This window comes from Gadus macrocephalus, chromosome 21 (genome assembly GCF_031168955.1).
Source record: "Gadus macrocephalus chromosome 21, ASM3116895v1".
In the NCBI taxonomy this organism is placed as follows: Eukaryota; Metazoa; Chordata; class Actinopteri; order Gadiformes; family Gadidae; genus Gadus; species Gadus macrocephalus.
The window spans coordinates 14158310-14178309 of record NC_082402.1 but is presented as its reverse complement, the minus strand read 5'-3'; the positions used below and the strand labels follow the sequence as shown (position 1 = coordinate 14178309).

The following is a 20000-nucleotide window of genomic DNA, read 5'->3' as shown; positions in this document are numbered from 1 at the left end:
TGGATTTAAATATACAACTCTATTAGACTAGGGAATTGGTTAGGTTTGAACACTGACTGGTGCTATAGTGGTACCTGGGGTACCACTATATGACTGGTGTCCCGTGTACCTGGGGGTCTGTGTTGTTGGGGGGGATGGAGGCGCTGAAGGAGGTCCCATTGAAGCTGCTGGCGTTCAGAGCTGAGACTGCCACCGCCAGGTGTCTGGAGGAGATCATGACAGACGGACCCTCAAACTCTATCTTCTGGACCAGGTCATCCACTGTCCTCAGCACCCTGTGAGACAGAGGAGAGGGGGGGGGACGGGGGGAGAGAGACAAAGAAATATTGAGGCAGACAGACAGACAGACAGACAGAGACACAGGCGGCAGACAGACAGAAAGGGCAGACAGAAATAGAGCTTGATATCAGATCTCTCGCACGGCAATACAAACCTTCTGTGCAAAAAAGAACAGCATTGCAATTTAGTATGTTAATCAGACTCTACGCTGTACCTATGTGTACGTTGGTGCGGCCTCGTGCTGTCTCGAGGTGTAAAACCCGCAGGCGATGGCCGCGACCAGTATGTCGAAATCTCGCTATTTCCCTGGCAGCTTCAGAGATGAGTGTTAACCGGACTCCCTCTGAAAATAATATAATGGAAGCACTCTCTTGATCCAGGATCTAATTGTTGATAATAAGATACTGGGCCTTTGTGAAACATGGTTAAAACCAGATGAGTTTCTAGCCCTAAATGAAGCTACTCCTCTCAATTACGTTAGCGCACGAGTATCTAGAGAGGTAAAGAAAGGTGGTGGAGTAGCCCGGATATCTAATTCTAAGCTTAATTTAAAGCCTAAGAATAGATATATATATTCAGATCCTTTGAGGTGCTCGCGTTCGGCTCCTCAGTCCCCCGACAAGCGAAACGAGTTCCAGACTCTTTCCTTTTAGCTGTAGTACAGTCCCCCACGACCGTTTTCACTTTTTGTTGATGAGTTTTCTGATTTTGCAGCTGATCTGGCTACATATTCAGCCAATATTTTGCGTATTGGGGATTTCAACATTCATGTGAATAACCCATCTGATGCCCTCGCAAGGGCTTTTCTGTCCGTTACATATATGCTTGGCTTCAAACAGTTTGTCCAGCACCCAACCCACATCGGTGGAAACAGGCTGGACCTCGTTTTGACCCGTGGTGTAGACATTTCAGACCTAGTGGCCTCTCCCGACAATTTTTTGCTCACTTTCCAGTTGGTGGTATCCTGTGCCTGCGACGATCAGCAGGCTACTTTTGGCTGTCGTCGCATCACCCCTGGAACCATTACAGCTATGGCAGATAAGTTACCCTGTTCACTTGCTCCTCTTTGCAACTATAGTGGTTCTTTGAAGTGCCTTACTGATTACCTCAACAATGCCTTGTCTTCTGCCATTGATTCAGTTGCTCCACTCGTAATTAAAAAACGATCGTTGAAAAAAACAGCTCCCTGGTTTAATGAAGAAACGCACACCCTGAAGCAAAGCTGCAGAATCCTTGAACGAAAATGGCGCTCGACTAAACTTGAGGTCTTTCATCTTGCATGGCACAACAGTCTGCTCCCCTATAAGGGTGCACTGACTACTGTCAGGAACGCCTACTTTTCCAGTATCATCAACTTGAATAGAAACAATCTCAAGTTTATTTTCGATACAGTGAAGAGTCTGACTCAAAAACAGACTCAGAGCGTAGGCTCCTCCCTCTTGGCAGGTCAATTCATGGATTTCTTTGGAAATTAGATTCAATCGATTAGAGGCGAAATTGATGCTTGCCGTGCAACTTGTCCTACACATCCTACTGGGCAGGATGGGGTCCTGCCCAGTAGGATGGGGACCTCTGAGGCAACTCTCCGGGAGTCCAAGGCAATTCCTCTGGTTGAACTTGAAAAGGTGATCAAGGCGTCAAACCAACAACTTGTATGTTGGACTCTCTCCCTTCCAAGGTTCTCAAGGAACTTCTTCCACGGTGGGGCCTGCAATCCTCTCGCTTATGTATCTCTCGCTTTCCACAGGAATTGTTCCCTTTAATTTCAAGGCTGCGTTGATAGAACTGCTACCCAAAAAGCCTGGCTTAGATCCTGCATTAGTCAGCAACTATCGGCCTATATCGAACCTGCCCTTCCTGTCCAAGATACAGGAAAGGATTGTAGCAAAGCAAATCGTCGACTATCTGACAAGGAACAATCTCTTCGAACCTTTCCAGTCGGGGTTCAGGAAATTCCACTCAACTGAAACTGCTGTGACAAGAGTTGTAAATGATATCCTTCTTGCTTTGGATACAAATGCTAGCTTGATGCTTGTGCTGCAGGACCTCAGTGCTGCGTTCAACACGATCGACCACAGCATTCTTCTTCACCGTCTTGAGCACTATGTTGGTTTCGAGGGTACGGCTCTTGGCTGGCTTGAATCATACCTTACAGATAGAACACAATTGTGCTCAGTGAGGGTTCAGTATCGAAGCACTGCAAACTACGCTTTGATGTACCACAAGGGTCGGTCCTTGGTCCATTACTTTTTGCAATCTACATGCTTCCCTTGGGCGACGTTATCCGCAGCTTCGTAATTAGTTTCCACTTCTACGCGGATGACACCCAGCTCTTTATTCCTGTAGAACCAAGGAACTCAGACCCAATCCAGAAGGTTGAGTCCTGTCTGGCAGCGGTGAACAGTTGGATGTCACAGAACTTCCTGCAGCTTAACACTTGGAAGACAGAGCTGATAATAATCGGCTCAAAGTGGGACCAGAGAGAATTTGAGAATGTCTCACTGTGGTTGGATGGCCTCGCCATCCCACAGAGTGCATTTGTCAGAAATCTTGGTGTCCTGTTCGACCCTCAACTGTGCTTTGACCAACATGTTAGAAGTATAACTAGAATTGCTTTTTTCCATCTGAGAAACATTGCAAAATCAGAACAATGTTATCTGCAGTAGATACAGAGACACTGATTCATGCATTTATATTATCAAGACTGGATTATTGTAATTCATTGTTCTCGGGAATATCAAACTCTGCCACGAGAAGTCTACAGCTTGTACAGGATGCTGCAGCTGACCAGAACGAGAAAGTTTGTTCACATAACAACTATTCTCGCCTCTTTGCACTGGCTACCAATAACTTCCAGATCGGATTTTAAGGTGTTACTGCTAACCTATAAAGCCTTGCATGGAATATCTCCATCCTACCTGAAGGACCTGATCATTCCTTACAGTCCTTCTCGTTCCCTCCGGTCTTCGGGAGCTGGCCTTCTTTCACTACTTAAGGTTAAAAAGAAATCGGCTGGACAGAGAGCGTTTGCCTATCGAGCCCCCTTCCTATGGAATAGGCTGCCACCAGTGATCAGGGAAGCTGACTCTGTGGAGCTAATCAAAGGAAAGCTCAAAACGCCCCTCTACAATCTTGCATTTGGAACATAGGAGTGTGAAAACGAAAACAAATGCGATGTGAAGACCACTCTGTGTTTGTTTGTGCAATGGCTAACACAGTATATATTTCCATTATGTACTTTCCCGTTCTAATTCACTATTCTGTCTGTTCTAGCGTGTTGCGGTGACTGGACTGGATGCCTGGACTCTCCTCATGGTTAACCGGCCAGCACCACATCACCAATTTAATATGATGTGCATGTATTTACCTGTATGTAAATGATGGCACCCATTGCACTCCGGACCATCCCTGGAAGAAGGGATCCCCTCCTATGCGTTTCTTCTCAAGATTTCTTCCTTGCTAATTTCAAGGGAGTTTTTTCTTGACCTTGTGGGGTCTTAAATATTTGGCCTGTTAAGCCCTTTGAGACTGTAATGGTGATTAAGGGCTATACAAATACAATTTAATTGAATTGAATTTGGGCGGAAATGTGAAATTTAAATAAAACTGTGTTTTTCAGAATTTAATTTTAATTTGAGATATTTTGATTTAATTTTATCTGAATTTCACAAGGATCGACACCATTTGAAGGCGTCATGGGCCTGGGGTCTTACTTCTCGGAGGCGGCGGCCGGCATGCTCTCTGAGCCCGTCATGATGTTGGAGATGATGGTGACCACAGTCGAGGCCAGCGTGAAGTTGACCTTCACTAGGTTCACCAGCTCCTTCACCTTCGTCACCACCTTAGACACCTGGGGGAGAGGAGGAGAATATTTGAAATATAAACCACAAACAAGAGTTCATGGTACTGTAGAGAAGGCAATAAGAGTAGAGACTGCGTGAAGTGTGTCATTTAAATATGTCACCTCTTCATCGGACAGCGCATTGTTTGTGATGTCAGCAAGTTGCACCGCCACCTCCGCTGCATTCTCTGTCCACATTCAAGACACACCACACAAGAAAATATACTTACTAACAGAGTTCGACTTCTACTCTTCATCAGGTTGATGTACATGTGTGCCACCTCAGGCTTACCTGCTGACAGCTCGATGTTATCAATGTCGGTACAGTTGCTGAGGTCTGGGGCGGACCAATAGGACGACAGGTTCTGAGAGCTGATCATACTGGAGGGAGAAAAGCACGCTCAATTCAATCAGAGATCGACGGCACAAAGGAGAGGTAGGAGAGAGAAGGGTTGAGAGAGGGGAGAATTTGAACAGTGTAGTGAATTTGAAATATTGAATGTTTATTCGTTCAGAAATCGGACTGTCCCAAAGTCTAGGGTTCTATTTGTTGATTCACTGAGACACTAAAACAGGGACAGCACATTCTGTAACAAAAGCTATAACAGTAGCACAGTACGGAGTTGGGGAGTCTCAATGTTTTCTTAGGTTTGCATTATAGCCTATGTGGATAAGGTTCTTCACGTTCCCCGTGAGGCCTGGCTTGCACACACACACAACGAGAGAGTCCTACCAGGTCCTGGACGTCTTGACCTCCTTGTTGGGGAAGCAGGGCAGATGCTGGGTGGTGGTGGGCCGGGTCTTGGGCCAGCGGTAGTGGAGAGGACTCTCCTCCGGACAGTGCTCTACGGGGAGGAGAGGAGGTCAACGGTCTCCTGCTGTTCATGTTAAAGGAACCATGCTCCATGGATGTGTGGAATAACGTGTCGTGCCGTTTTTCATGCTATGCTATGCTATGCAAATGTACGCTAGGATACACTTTTATATGCTGAAGTGATATATGTTATATATCACTATGTTATAGCATATGCTACACATAAAACATATGCTATACTATAACATATGTTAAGCCCTTTGAGACTGTACCTGTGATTAAGGGCTATACAAATAAACCTAAATTGAATTGAATGATGTGCTAGGATATGCTAGGAGGAAGATTGTTGAGGAAGGTGACGCCCTAACCCTTACCTGCTATTTAATGACATCAAGGCCCAATCCCATTTCTACCCCTTACCCCTTCCCCTTACCCCTTCCCCTTACCCCTTACCCCTTACCCCTTACCCCTTACCCTTACCCCTTCCCCTTACCCCTTCAAAACAAGGGGAAGGGGTAAGGGGAAGGGGTAAGGGGTAGAAATGGGATTGGGCCTAACTATGCACTGCAAGTCACTTTGGATGAAATCCTTGGCTAAATGACTCTGAATAGACTAAACATCATGAAGAGCCGGGCGGTGGGTTCCATGCTGAGGACCCACCGATGGCCTTGACCTGGATGCTGTCAGTCTGGAGCTGCAGCCCCCGGCCCATGGACCCGCCGCTGCTGGACAGCCGGGAGGAGACCAGCGCCTCCCCCAGGCTGTCGTTGGTGCTGTGGCTGTACACCAGCAGGGCCTGGAGGGTGTAGCTGGGGGGAGGAGGGGGGAGGAGAGGGGATGGGAGGGAGAGAGAGAGGGGAGGAGGAGAGGAGGAGAGAGTAGAGAGCAGAGAAGGGGAAAAGAGGGGAGGAGGTGAATAGAAGAAAATAGCAAATGAGGAGAGAGGAGAGGAGGAAAGCAGAAAGGAGTTGAGAGGAAAAACAGCACATATGAGAATATTACAGCCTATTCTATTGTATACTATTACAATTACAATTACAAGTAGGGCATTTAGCAGACGCTTTTATCAAAAGCGACATACATCGGTTAATACACCCATTGACACAACAACGGCGGAGTCAACCATGCAAGGCGACAGCCAGCTTGTCAGGAGCAGTAAGGGTTAAGTGCCCTGCTCAGGGACACATCAACACGCTCTAGGAGGAGCTGGGGATCAAACTAGCAACCATTCGGTCACAAGACAAATGCTCTAAGCCGACCGCTTACTATTAATGTATAATCAAATAAAAACCACCAATAATTACCTGGAAGTTCTCTGCTTTGAGGCTGCCAGTACACTGACACACAGGAGAGAGGAGACAAATAAATATGCATATATTTTGTGTGTGTGTATTTGTGTGTGTGCCTCTGGTGAGAATGTTGTTCTCACCTTAAGTAATCTATGTAGACACCATCACTCCAGCTCTCAAACGTTTCGTTCAGCTGGGAGAAAGCAACATTTTCAGAAAAGTCCAGTTTTAAACAATGCATTGAATCGTGCAGCAGATCTTAAGTAAAATCATCAAACAGTCTCTGAAAACAAAATCATTTTTCACTGTTCGTCTGTTTTTTTGCCTGTGTGTTAGTCTACTTGGCTGTCTGTTTGGCTGTCTATCATTCTTTTGACTGTGTCCAAACTGCATTTCAAATGTACACCCAGTCACAGTCAATCATACTTTCTCTATAATCATCCCTATTGAGTCTTTCCACCCATGACAGCATAATTTAACAGTCAGGTTTTTAGCTTATGAAATGGCAAGAAGAGGTCGATGTAAATCCAGGACTGGATCGCGGATCGGATCATGTCTCACCCACTGCAGGACTGATAGCTCCAGATCGCCCTGATCCAGTTCAGAGTCCTCGTCCTCCACCACGAAAGACACCCTGTAGAACAGGCCCTCTGACCCGGGACCAGCAGAGAGAGGGAGAGAGAGAGAGAGAGAGAGAGAGAGAGAGAGAGAGAGAGAGAGAGAGAGAGAGAGGGAGAGGGAGAGAGAGAGAGATAGAAAGATGTAGAGTTAGGGAGAGAGGGATCAAGAGAGAAGGATTGGCCAAAAGAGAGAGAGAGAGGGTGAAGAGAAAAAGAGTTACACAGTGTGGATTTAGTGTAGTTGATTTCATAGACTTAATGGGACATGTCTCCTCTGCCGCCCCTGAGCGTAGGGTTAGCGTTGCTCATCTCATAGCAGGGATGAATCAAAATGGCTTTCGGAGTAATGGAGTTATGTAGAAATCCAATCAGACACAGCAGAACGACTATGTTCGGTCATAAACCTCTGGAAATGTCTTAAAGTCATACAGTAGCAGTGACTGATGATGTCCATGAAATAAAGAGATTCGTCAAACCAATTATTATAGTTTTGTAATTTGGTAATAGGCATGTAGTCCATCAATTTATGGCAGACTTAATGCTTCTAGAATAGGCCTGATTCCTAATACTAATTTATTAAAATTCTTTAGTGACTTTGTGGTTGGATTTTGACCCCATTTAACTTCATCGTTCTGCTATAGGTCTACATGTTTCAAATATCTTACCACCAAAATAGTTAGTGTTTTCACATTTGAAGTAACCATTACAGCAAATTTCGTGTAAATGTTCAGAATTGTAAGTTATTGTTATCTTGTATTGAAAAGAATCCGAAACAAATTTCTCCATGTCGTATCTGCCATTTCATTGATCATGCTATGCGACATGTGAAATGGCCACTAGATGTTGCTATAGCCTTTCATTTACGTTAGTAAAGCACCAGTCAGGTTACTGCTGACATCCAGGTCCGAAGTAGGAAAATAAACATTTATTTAACAAAAAAAATCCAATTGAGATTTTAAATTGAAAGGAAGAATCAATAAACAAAAGCATAAAATATCAGATATAAAGTCCAAAAATGTGACCTAAAAAAGATGGTCAGAAGCAATGTACAAGCCTTATAATTGTCCGGACCAAAGCTATTCTACTGCAAAGCCATTGGACGCCTACACACCATGTTAATGTTCTAGCTCCTGCCCGTGAATCAAGTGCCATTGGGCAACTACACACCATGTTAATGTCCTTAATCCCGCCTCTGATCAAATGAAACCAATCAGCAATGTAGCCCTCCTTGATTGAAAATCGAAGCTACTGCCAAATAAATTGAACAGCTACAGATTACCCACTAGTACTTTGCATACAGCACTGCAAAAAGAAAGAGGGAATTGAGATTCTTTACCAAATTCCATGGTTTTCTAAAGTGCAAATCAGTCCCTACTTTATCCCGAGGACAATCACTGAACAATTGTGGTCCTGTCTCGTTTAGTTCTTAGATCTTTGTACTAATCAATCACCATAACGAGCATCGCATCGTCAATAACTCCTGATTTCTTTGCAGTGCTTTACAACATCCAAGAGGTTTCTATGTTCTACGTCTACGGTGGTGGTGACTGCATGACATACTGTTCCCCGATGACAGTCCACACAGACAGTTTAAATGAAAGCGCTGTTTACATTGGCATGGCCTGGCAGGCCGCGCGTCAGAACTCAAGGTCGGGGGTCGCGGCTCGGGTTGCGCGGCCGTGGCCGTTTTAAGACCGCTACCGGCTACCGGAGTCCAGGGGCTGACCGCGACAGACGGAGGCGAGGGGGAGGGAGAGGACGAGGCCCAGAGGGGCGCTGGGAGAGAGGCCGCCGGCGGATCTCTTGTCATCGTCAAACGCTGGGGGAAGTCGGCGCCTACGGGTGGCGCGGGCGAGGCCGGCGCATCGCCACCGCCGCTGCCGCCGAGGACCGCGTTCGAGGGGGCCTGTGCGGACGCTGGGGGGCCGCGGTCGCTGCTGGGATGGGTCACCTCGGTACCGAGGCTCCAGATGGGCTTTGACCCCGCTGAGGTCGGACCTCCGGTTGGCTTTGAGAGGTTTGTGAGCGCGACGTCTGTTTTTCGTTGGGGTGTTGCCGTTGTGGTGGCCCTGCTGGGGAGAGGGGGATTGGGTCTGGTGGGGGCCCCTACGACCGCTGTGGGGACAGGGTTTCCTTGTGGTGTGGTGACGGGGGTCCGGCTCTTCAGCGGCGGTGTTGCAGACGGTGTGGTTATAGGGTCACGGGAGGGCTTGTGATCTACGGAGGCGGGTGTCTCTCCAGAGAGGTTACCACTCCAGGGGAGCATGGATTTCTCTCCCCAGGAATCCAAGCCTCTATCTGGGCCAGCAATAGGCGAGCTTGAGGGGGGTCCAGAAGTGGTGTTCACAAGAGCTAGAGTTTCATTGGCAGTCGAATCGGAAGCACTTTGATGGGTGACTGAGGCGTCACCGGGCCTTCTCTGCCCAGCGGAGTCAGTGTGGAGGTGGCTGGGCTCGGCCACCATGGACCGAGCTGTTGCTTGCGTACCTAGTGTTGACGCCGTGTCCGATCCCAGATCCTCGGTTGTTTCGATGGCTAAACTGTCGTACTGCTCGTGGTCTACAAGCACACTCCTGTGGGGGTTAACACTGGCCGCTATTTCTGATCCCCAAGCAAAGTCCAGCTCCACCTCTGAACCTGAAGCATCCTCCATGATGGGAATGTGTAATGCATCTGTATTCTTAGCGCCTGGGCTCAGGTCGCCTGAGGACTCAATGTGTACATGTATTTTGGAACTAACAATAAAACCAGATGTGGTTCCTCTTTTTGGGATTTCCCCAGAGCCCACTGAAACCTCCCCTGATCTATAAACTTCAGCGGAAAAAAAGGGATTTGATTGGCTGGCCAGGGCTGGAGCAGCGAGGGGCTGGACAGAGTCCGGTTGGCTGACAGAGATTTCAAATCGGGGAGGAAGTTGGCTGGGAGTTAAAGGCGGTCGGTATGCAGTGGCCGATTTGCTACTTTGTGCAGTGGAAGCTGGAAGGAATTCTGAATGGTTGCTGTGAAGGGGTGGGGTCGCAGGGGTCACATGGAATGCAACCAGCAAAGGGGTGGGCTTGGAAGTACCAGCTGCTGCCCCCTCCTTGCCGGAAGAATCTGCTGGCAGTGCCAGAGGCTCAATTGGAGGTGGGAGAAAGGGAGGAGAGAGAGAGCGAGAAGGGACAGGAGAGATCGGGGTGGGAGAAATGTAAAGCGATGTGGGAGACGTGGTGAAAGAGGGGAGGGCCGCGCGGGCAGAGGCAGAGAGGAGAGAAGAAGTGGGAGCAAACGAAGAGAGGGGAGACACACGTCTTCTCTCGAGCTCAGCGCTGAGGTCGGGAGAGTGGGACGATCCGGCCGGGAGCCTGTGTCTCAGCGGACTTGGCCTGTCTCCTAATCCTATGTAAACCAATCCTGGTCCTGGACCGGAGTCCAGGTCCAAAGCCCCCTGCTCGGCGCATTCCCCTCCGTCATCCCCCACGCCCGGGGGGCCGCAGGGGCTGCCTACGTGACTAATGCCTTGTGTAACAGCGCGTGTGTGCGTTTGACGGTGCGTGGTTTGGTGGTTATGCTCGCGTGTCAAATCTGAGTTGGAAGTCAGATCCAGCCCTGAGGCATGCTGGGTAGTGGTGGGTGTGGTGGTGGCGTTGCCAAACCGTGGCGCCAGGCCGTTGTGTCGCACCGGAGTCTGAGTTGGCACGGCGACAGGTGGATTCGGAGAATAGAAAATAGAAGTCGCAAATTCCCTGGCAGAGGGACGGGATGCTTGTAAGCTTAAGGCGTGCCTTCTGGAACTCACAGTGTGTGCCGCAGGCTGCCCTGCATATGCCTGAGAGCCGGTGGGCTGCGTGCTCATCGGCTCTCTCAAGGGTCTGAGGGGGGGAGGCAGAAGCACGTCTTCCGAGCCGTGCACGGTGGGCGTGCCCTGGGCTCCAGACGTCCCTCTGAGAGACAGGAGTCTTGAGAAGGAAGGAAGGTTTTCTTGCGGTAAAGTGGAAAAGGTGGCGTGAAGAGAGGCGGTGGGTTTGCTCATGTGCTCATGCCTAAAGTCTTGGTTGACCTTTGTCGCCCTCGCGGCGACAGGGTCGTGCACGGAGCCCTGGATGGAGAGCCCGTGCAGTGGGCCTATAGAAGGCGGCCTTACGTTTAAAGGGAAAGACACGCTGGACGGAGACAACGAAAAAAGAGAGGAAGGAGATACAGCGAAGAAAGACTGCATGAACGCCCCCCTGCGTGCGCTCTCCGGGCCGGGGGGCTGGAGAGTATTAGCAGGGGAGGGCAGCACCGGGGTCCGTCGGTTGTTTCTCAGAACACTGACACCATTCTGGGATACAAGCCCTGTCTGATACTCTGTACCTGAACCACCAGGGTCGGTAGGATCAGCCACCGTTCCAACCCCTTTCTGATCCTTCTGGATCAGAAAGTGACTCACCGATGGCCCTGGAGCAGGATGAGAAGGCCACAGCAGCAGCTGGGGGTCCGGCTCGACAGCGACTGACCCCGGCACCCAGCCCGAGGGGGTGGGCTGTATTCTGTCACGCAACCAATCAGAACCATGAAGCCAAGAGTCTGATAAAAAGAATGGTTCTGACATGGGTTCTGTGGCAGTTTGTCCAGATCGACTAGGAGGTGGGTCTGCCATAGGACCCCCAGAGGAGGGGATGAGCGACGCATGGCTCAACTGGGACTCCCCTGGGACCACCTGGGTCCCATCGGATCCACCTGGAAGTTGAAAATCCAGATGGTCTGAGAGAGCTTGGTCAGTGGGAGGGAGGTCTGCATCAGGGCTGAACATTGCAGACAATTGACCATGAAGGTCATGTGTGTATGACGAAATGGAATTCAGGGCACTTCCTGGTTCAAAGTTCGCACGTCGGGGGTCCAAGGTGGCAATGGATGGATCTGACGCTCGGTGGGTGGAACGACGAGAGAGACCGAGGGCGTCGTAGGAGAGGAGAGGGAGGGGCGTGGCTCGAATGAGAGAGGGGAGAAGATGGAGGGAAGATGAGGGAGGTGGAGAACGATAGGAGGAGGAACGTGGCGGCAGGGGGGTTGGGGAGGAGCGGAGCAGGATTCCGTGGGAGGTGAAGGAGAGCGGGAGGGAGGGAGGGGGGGCGAGCTCAACTGCGAGGGGAAGAGATATGGCAAGAGGGGTATGAGAAGGAGTTGACAGTGCACTCAGAAGAGGAGAAGGGCGGCTGGGCCTCAGATAATAGGCTAATGTCTTGAGGAGGGAGAGCGAGGAAGAAAGAACAGAGGGGGTGGAGCTGGACGGTGAGAAGGTGAGAGGTGATTGGGGCTGAGAAGATGATGTTTGGGGTTGTTTTAAAGCCGTATGTGTGGATGATGTATGTCCATACTGGAATAAATGTTTTCCGTTTAATGTAATGTTGTTTCTTACACTAGGCTGCCCTTGTAGATCAGTCACAACTGGAGAAAATGTTGGCATGGTTGCTAATGTACTTCTGTTATCTGTACCTAATCCTGCCTCGAATATCTCCTCTGATTGGCGGAATGAAAGCTCATCACTATTATGTTCGACACTATGCATGCTTCCAGTGTCATCCATTGCTTCTGATTTATTCGATAGATGTTCATTTCTACCCCCAGAACCTGCACTTTGGGCTGTGTCAGGGTCAGAGGGATTACGAGGTTCCGATTGGTCAAGCGAATAGTTGTGTTCTGCTTTAAAGCCAATCGTAACAGCGTTCAGAGGTTCCCCAGTAGGAATGGGAGCGGGCTCATCTGAAGTGTAGTCGTCGAAATCAAACAGACCAAAATGTTCTCTGTCCTCCTCAGTGTGGATTGACAAATCATACACAAACCCCTCTGTGCCAGACTCATAATCATCCCCCACAGGTTCCAGTCCATCCGTCCAGTTTCCAACATCATCCGTTTGGTTTTCCTTACTCTGCATCAGTAGCAACCAATGTGGAGACATCGGTTTGTTCTTCCTGTTGCTAAGTGATGAGGAGAACGATGAGGACGATACTAATGATGAAGATGAGGATGATAGCATAATTGCTCCCTTTGCTTCTGGAGGCCCTTTCTCTTCCTCCTCCTCCTCCCTCTCTTCCTCCTCCTCCTCTGATTCTATAGGTGGATGACCCAGGAATGACCCTTGGTGTAATGCTGTGACCTTTGACGGGGGAGGTGCTTCTACTTCAAGGGTTGTTGTCATGGCGACTGGAGTTGTGCCCCTGGGTTGCGGTGACAGGAGAGAGGAGTTCCTTAAGGGAACAGCCGCTCTAGATGTGTCTTGGTGACGTGGTGGCTGGGTCCTGTGTACCGGCCCGTGTGCTGGTGTGGTCTCGTCGGGCCCCGGGGTCGTGGTCCGCTGCTCGGCTGTGGGCCTGGGAACAGGTTTCTCTGGAGGCTTGGTGACCAGAACCAGAGGCCTCGGGGAGGGGCGGAGGCTGGCCGGGTTTGGTCTCTTCCTGCCGGGCACGACCAGAGGGGTGGAAATGTAGCCCAGGGAGGTTTTGGAGGTCTGGAAGCCGGGGCGTCGGAGGGCATATGCAAAATGGCCAATGAACCGTGTTGGAGGCTTGGTTTCAGAGGCCGGAGCTATGGCCGGGAGGTCCACAGGAGAGGCTGTGAGTCTTGTTTGTCGGGACCGGTCTCGGTTTACTGAGGCTGGGACCAGAGCAGCGACTACATGAGCCTCTACGGTATATGTTTCTGGACCTGAGGGTAGGGATCTGCGGCGACGACGTGGTCCACGGGATCTGGACTGAACCGAGGTCCCGGGTTTGATCCGAGGCACTAGGAGGCCTTGGGGGACGACTGGACCTTCTTGTGTTCTGGAGGCCCTTCGTTCTGTAGGGGGTTTCAGCAAGGACCGAATGGACAACACGCCCTCCTTCACTGTCGCCAGGGTAACCGCGGCGGTGTCAGGCCAGGATGACCCGTTTCAGTGACGACAAATTAAGGGCGGAAAACAAGAAAGGTTACAACACAAATCAATCATGTAGTCTCCAACAAAGCACCCAATAACACAACACAGAACACAGACCTGTGAATGAAGTTCATCAACACAAGCATCGTAATTCAGACCATGCTTCTTGTAGAGTGTTACAGAACGTATTAAAATGCAGACAGTGGCCAAACCCCACACCCTTCACCTCAATCAGTGGAGCACAAAGACCATGGTTAGTGTCAGACAGCATGATTATAATATATCTGAAGTGAAAGGGAAAGTGAAGGAAGAGTACCATTAATTAGGAAGAAAGGGAAGGAAAAGAAAGGACGAAACCGAGGAGAGGAGAGGAGAGGAGAGGAGATGAGGAGGGAGTGAAGAGAGAAGCAAAAGGAGAAGAGAGTGGGGAAATGATAGGGTAGGGGGAGACGAGGAGAGGAGATAGGAGAGAGGAAATTTACCAGAAATAAAAAGAAGCTAATAAAATAGAAGGGAGGAACATTGAAAAGATTTTCAGAAGAGCGGAATACAAATCATTGTAACTTGGAATTAGAATTTTGATTTAGTTCCCTACTCAGAAGCGTTCGATTCACTTGCAGTGTTTCTGTTAGATATGCTATGCAAGCAAAACACGACAGGAAGGAATTTAATACAACGACACCTTGATTTTCAGTTGTCAGGTGAAATGAAAACTTGAAAAGAAAAGAATATTGGGACACTTTACAAGAGCAACAGTCAAAAGAATGAATAATTTATTGAAATTACACTTATTTTACTTCAGTAAACCAGACTGTAATTTGCATAGCCTAACAAAATTTGGGTATGCATAGTTCGAACCAAACCTCTCTGCCTTCCCATGTATATATTTATCCCATTATTGAGCACCACCAACTGCTCACTAACAAAATAAGATAATGATACTAAGGTCCGTGAAGGACGTGAGACGGGAAACGGGGTCCCCTCAGTGAGGTAGTTCTGGAGTGTGTGAGCGGTGGTCTGGCGGTCAGTGTTCTCTCGCTGTAATTCTCTTACCATGCGGGGGAGGAGGGTTAGTAACTGGTGGGTTAGTTGTAGCGGAGGAAAGGGTGGATGTGTCACTGGCTGGAGTCGGGGCTACAGAGGGGTAAACAATAACAACGACAACAACACACAGAAAACAACAACATGTTGAATGGTGAACCGTGGCAGGATGTTTTGTCACTGGACCAGGATAATCTCACAGTTATGCAGGTATGTACGAATATAAGTTTTAACCTTTAATGGGAATCATGTATACCCAATTGAATGGTTGTTTACTATTTGTATGTTTTGGGCAAAATAAATCAATAAAAATCGATAAATATATTTTCTGTACTATACCGGCCTATACTATACTTTTTAAGAAAAATAGTCAACTGTAAACAGAAACTGGCGAAGATAAAATAGAGGGCAGGTAGTACTTTATTGATCCCATTTGGTTATGCGCTTGCCACAGTTTGATTTGTGCCCAAAGGACAGACATGAGTTGACGTGGCAGTTGACCAGTTAGCTAACCGCAAGCTTACCAGTGGCTGGGTGCGTGATGGTAGCATTAGCATCAGCAGGGGAGGGGCAAGCGACTGCGATAGCGGGGATGGCGCTGCTAGCGCTGGCGAAAGCTGGCTCAACGGATTAGCAGAATAATTCAGCATGTCAGGGATATAACTCAAAAACTAAAAACATTAGTGCCATGTAAGGGGTTAATAGCGCAAGCAGTTCACATTCATTGTAGACCACATCTCTGTAGGGCTGTTCTGGGAGGTCTGCGGTGAGTCACAGAGGAACAACCCTTACGGACATGTGGGTTCCCAAGCTGCGGTTCTCATAAGGATCTTGGAAGCGTCATTGTTTAGTGACTTTAAGTATTATTCATTTCTGTCTGTAAATTGCATGGATGGACACAGCCAACTGTTTCACTCAATACAAATACTAATGTGAGAAAGCCTACATCTAAAAAGTGTTAATTCAGGTATTTTTGTTGATGTAAATGGGTAAACTGCTCTTCCTTATACTGTTATACACTAAAATGAAGACTTGAGAATAATATTGTTAAAGGGGACCTATTATGCTTTTTCGATTTTTATGACCTATAAACGTTGTTATAATGATTGATAATCATGTTTAACCATACTAAAGGGTCAAATAATGACGTACATGCATTTCGACGTATTCCCTGCTGACAGTCTGGGGTGGCTGTGCAGAGCGCTAAACACTCGGGACAACGTTTGCGATTCACTTGTTCACATTTCCGGGAAACCATCTACGTAGAGGCACTCCTGCCGCGCCCCCATATGCCTGGTCAAATCTGCCCGCGCACGCGCTTCAAGGAAGGTAACCAATCACAACGGAGTTGGGTTGGCAGGAGGGGGGCGAGGGGGCGGAGAAGGACGAAACCGAGCGTTGACAGAGAATGCTGAAAGCGGCCAGATGAGAGGAAGAGTTTCCCAAAAATCTACATTGTTTTTTGTGTATGGTTAAACATGACTATCAATCATTATGAGAACGTTTATAAGTCATAAAAGTCGAAAAAGCATAATAGGTCCCCTTTAATGTTTAAAGGTTAGTTCAGTTTAGTTTTTTTGTTCAAGTGTTTTTGTGGCGTTAAATCTGCGACTTCTCTGGGTTGCAGTACACTGACTTACACTCATTGTTATTCCAGACGATTTTGCCAATGAACATATTTAAACTATTTATTGTTCATTATCAAAACAAGACGGTTCCAAGAAACCCTAATGGGAAAGGGTAAGGGGGAGCCATGTGGCAGCTTACCAGAGGATGGGGAGCTGAGTCGGGCCGGGATTGTGGTAGTGGATATGGTTGAGGAGGAGTTGGAGGAGGTGGTGCTGGTGTTGGAGGGTGGGGTTAGAGGCATGCTTGTGGTGGGGACGATGGACAAGGATGGAGGAATGGAGAAGATTGCTAGAATGGAATGGCAAATGAAAATATAAGGCAGGCATGGATTACATCCATAACCTTTGACCCTAGTTGGGATGGAGGGGTCACATGTCTTCTCTGTACTATGTAATATCAGGGCATCCCGTGGTTTTTGTTCATGTCTTTCTTCTTTCTTTTTTATTTAAAATCCAAGCGTCCCCAAATGGTTCCCTGTGGAATCCCCTAACTGATGATCCTTGTTGTGTAGTTAATTTTCTTCGTAAATAAAACGTTGACTCCATGTCAAATGTAAATCACAGCTGGGAGAGCATCCAGAATGTGTTATTTCGTGCATGAGCTCTCTGCAGTTTGAGATATAAATGAAGAAAGCTACGAGACACAGAGTGCCCAGATCCCCCCAACAGACACAATCACTGTGCTCACTCATTCATTCTCCATTCATTAAACAGAAGCAGCGGAGGAGGATGAGAGAGTGAAGAGGAGATGAGAGGAGAGAAGAGGAAAAGAAAGGAGAAGGAAGGAGAAGAGAAGAGAGGAGAGGTCAAGAGATGAGAGGGGAGAGGGAAGGAGAAGAAAATAGAGGAGAAGTAAAGAAAGGAGAGGAAAGGAGAAGAGAAGAGAGGAGGAGAAGAGAGGAGAGGAGATAAGGAAATGAGAGGGAAGGAGAAGAGAGGAGAGGTGAGAAAGGAGAAGGAAGGAGAAGAAAATAGAAGAGAGGGAAGCTAAAAGGAGAAGAGAGGAGGAAAAGAGAGGAGAGAGGCAAGGAAAAAATAGGAAAGGCAGAGTAGAGGAGGGAGGTGAAAAGAGCCCGATCCATGGGAGATAAGAGGAGAGAAAATGGAAGGGAGGAGATGAGTGGAGAGGGGAGGGGAGATGGGGTGAGATTCTTACCGTGGGAGATGACATTAGTAGCATGGATGATGTTAGTGGAGTCAGTGGACGATGGGTTGGTGGGAGAAGTAGAGGCTGGCGGTATTGACAAGGGATTGCAACAAGAGCGACAGAGAGAGAGAGAGAGAGAATCAGAGTGAGAGAGAGAGAGTGAGAGCACAATAGAGAGAGAACGAGAGTTAGAGAGAGAGAGGGAGAGGGAGATTGAAAGATGAATAAGTATGAAGCTGAATGACAAAGCACCAGTGCCAATGTTTCCATTTATCGTCGTTGCATGTAGGATTATCCCGGAAGTTATTGAGGTCTTCCTCAATAAGAATTAGTAGCCAGTTAAAACCCACTTTGGCAGCCCTTTCCTCATCACAGGTACCCAATTACTACTGATTCACTCAAAGAGATGCACTGTCAACAGCTCAGCCAAGAGCAAAAGGTAGCAGTAAATGCTAATTCCGTAAGTAGCAGCTGCTTCTCATAGATTTTCCAAATACTTTCTTTGGTTTTGTTTCCTTGGGTTCTGCACTTTAGCCCAGAGTCGACACTGTATTCGTGCTGCTTCTCGTGAACTAAATCCCATAAAGTATGACCTTCCCACTTAGGCTTCCACAGAGGCTTGAAGTGTGAGACTGACATTTATAAGGGAGTGACGTCATCCAATGACCCCTATCGGCTTAAGCTACTGTTTATTGTGAACATGCTCCGCGATGATTGCTATTGGTTGTCTCCAAACCCCGTGACCTTCACGACAAAAGATCATTGGCTAGGAAACCAAGCATAAACAGATCCTTATACAATGATCTTGGGAAGATTTTTCTATTGTCCCCAACACAATAGTGAATTATGTCAATGGAAAATGGTGAGAAGGGGGAAGCATAACCATGTCTTATTCGGCCTTGTGTTGTGTAGTGCGTTGTATTGTGTGCTGTTGTATTGTAGTTTCATGCTTTGGGTTTGTATTTGAATGCAGACATCCCATAATGAAAGCTTCGCACTATTTACCAACCTAGCTCAGCCGGAGCGCCGGTGCCTTGACAAAGATCAGATAGAAAACAATTTGTTATTGGTCTTTTCGCCAAACTTGATCCCGGGTTTCTGTTCGAGGTTACAAAGCTGTTCTTCTGCTGCCTTTTCTTTTCAACAGCTAATGGTGTCCTCCGCACGTCTCCATCTCCTCTGCCCTCTCTCGGCTTTCACTCTTTACCTTTTCACACTTTCTAAAACTAAATCTTTTTCTCCTTCAACTCGTTGCACGTCCTTCTCCCTCCACATCTTGTGTTTTCATCTCCTTTTCCTTACTTTCCTCCACCCCCCCCCTCTCCCCCTCCTCTCCCTCCTCACCCCCTCGTCTCCCCTACACCCATGCACCCCCTCTCCCCCTCCTCTCTCCCCTCCTCACCCCCTCCTCCACTGCCGTCTCCTTCTTCTCTCCTCCTTTCCACTCCTCTCCTCCTCTCTCCCATTCTCCTCCCCTCACCTTCGCCCGGTCCTCTCTCCTCCTCCGCTATCTGTTTATCCCATCTCCCCTACTAATCTCCCACCCCCTCCCCCCTGTGCGTGCCTCCGTCTCCTCTCCTCACCTCTCCTCTCCCCGCCTCCCCTCCTCCTCTCCTCCACCTCTCCTCCTCACCCACCTCGTGAGCTCTGGGGCCGCGGGGCACGCTCTGCCATCTCTTTGAGCCCGCGCTGACAACCGCTCCTCTAAGGCAATTGAAAACATCCTTCCGTAAGACGCCCACAAACCATTTGAGGAGTTAATGGGTGTTGTTAAGCTGTTGGAGGAGAAGGCTTTGAAGCCTCATACCCCGGGGACCGTCAACAGGATGTGGAGGCGGAACACAAGCTGGAGGAACAGGGGCCATGTTCGATCGGGCCCCGCTTGTTCACTCCCAGTTCCCCTTAGAGTCAACACTCTTTAGGGCCCTCGTTAGGGAGCGTGTTTAGGGGGAACTAGGGTATTAGTGATACGTGGCAAATCCATGTTTGTGATGTGTAGCCCTTAAGTCAACCACGACAGCTCATTTGCATAAAACGTTTTGGATATTTCAAACAAAACGTCAGAATCGGGACATCCTCCCCCCACACCCGGAATAGTATACTGCAATTTATGGGGCGCAAGCGGACACAAGTTTGTTATTTTTTGTTCCCCTTTGGGTTCTTCTGTAAGCAATGAAAACAAACGCAGCCCTGGCACTGTGAAGCAAATTGAATAATAAAGCGATATATAATCCATTAAATTGCAATAAAAAACAAATATATTCGACAAACTCCCCTGGGAGGGTTCATTGTTTATCCCAAAGTGGTCTTCTGGAGCTCATACCGCCACAAAGAGAGAGAAGATGGCTCCATGGGAAATTCAAAACACCTGTAGCTTCATGCGTTTTCTCTGACATTCCCCATTCTGTTCTGCTGTTTCTTTCTTTCTTTTCTTCCATTCCAGTAATCTCATCTGGTTATAATT

General features: G+C 48.2%; 1 protein-coding gene across 7 annotated transcripts in view; it reads right to left on the bottom strand.

Annotated features, from left to right (window-relative positions):
• The window catches only part of adgrg6 (adhesion G protein-coupled receptor G6), a 38998-nt gene that overhangs the window by 17664 nt on the left and 1334 nt on the right, over positions 1 to 20000 (bottom strand). For 3 of the 7 annotated variants that reach the window (XR_009523829.1, XM_060042537.1, XM_060042541.1), the window contains exons 2-14: positions 17546 to 17620; positions 16529 to 16678; positions 15286 to 15378; positions 14774 to 14854; positions 6785 to 6873; positions 6364 to 6416; positions 6239 to 6271; positions 5595 to 5743; positions 4854 to 4965; positions 4413 to 4501; positions 4244 to 4308; positions 3993 to 4129; positions 110 to 275 (exon numbers count right to left, since the gene is read on the bottom strand). Coding sequence is in view for 6 of the 7 variants with exons in the window: in XM_060042537.1 (XP_059898520.1) it covers positions 110 to 275; positions 3993 to 4129; positions 4244 to 4308; positions 4413 to 4501; positions 4854 to 4965; positions 5595 to 5743; positions 6239 to 6271; positions 6364 to 6416; positions 6785 to 6873; positions 14774 to 14854; positions 15286 to 15378; positions 16529 to 16678; positions 17546 to 17620 (1292 nt within the window). In the remaining variant the exon portion in view is untranslated. The remainder of the gene's footprint in view (positions 1 to 109; positions 276 to 3992; positions 4130 to 4243; positions 4309 to 4412; positions 4502 to 4853; positions 4966 to 5594; positions 5744 to 6238; positions 6272 to 6363; positions 6417 to 6784; positions 6874 to 14773; positions 14855 to 15285; positions 15379 to 16528; positions 16679 to 17545; positions 17621 to 20000) is intronic. The other 4 variants (XM_060042538.1, XM_060042540.1, XM_060042542.1 and 1 more) reach the window with 4 other exon arrangements.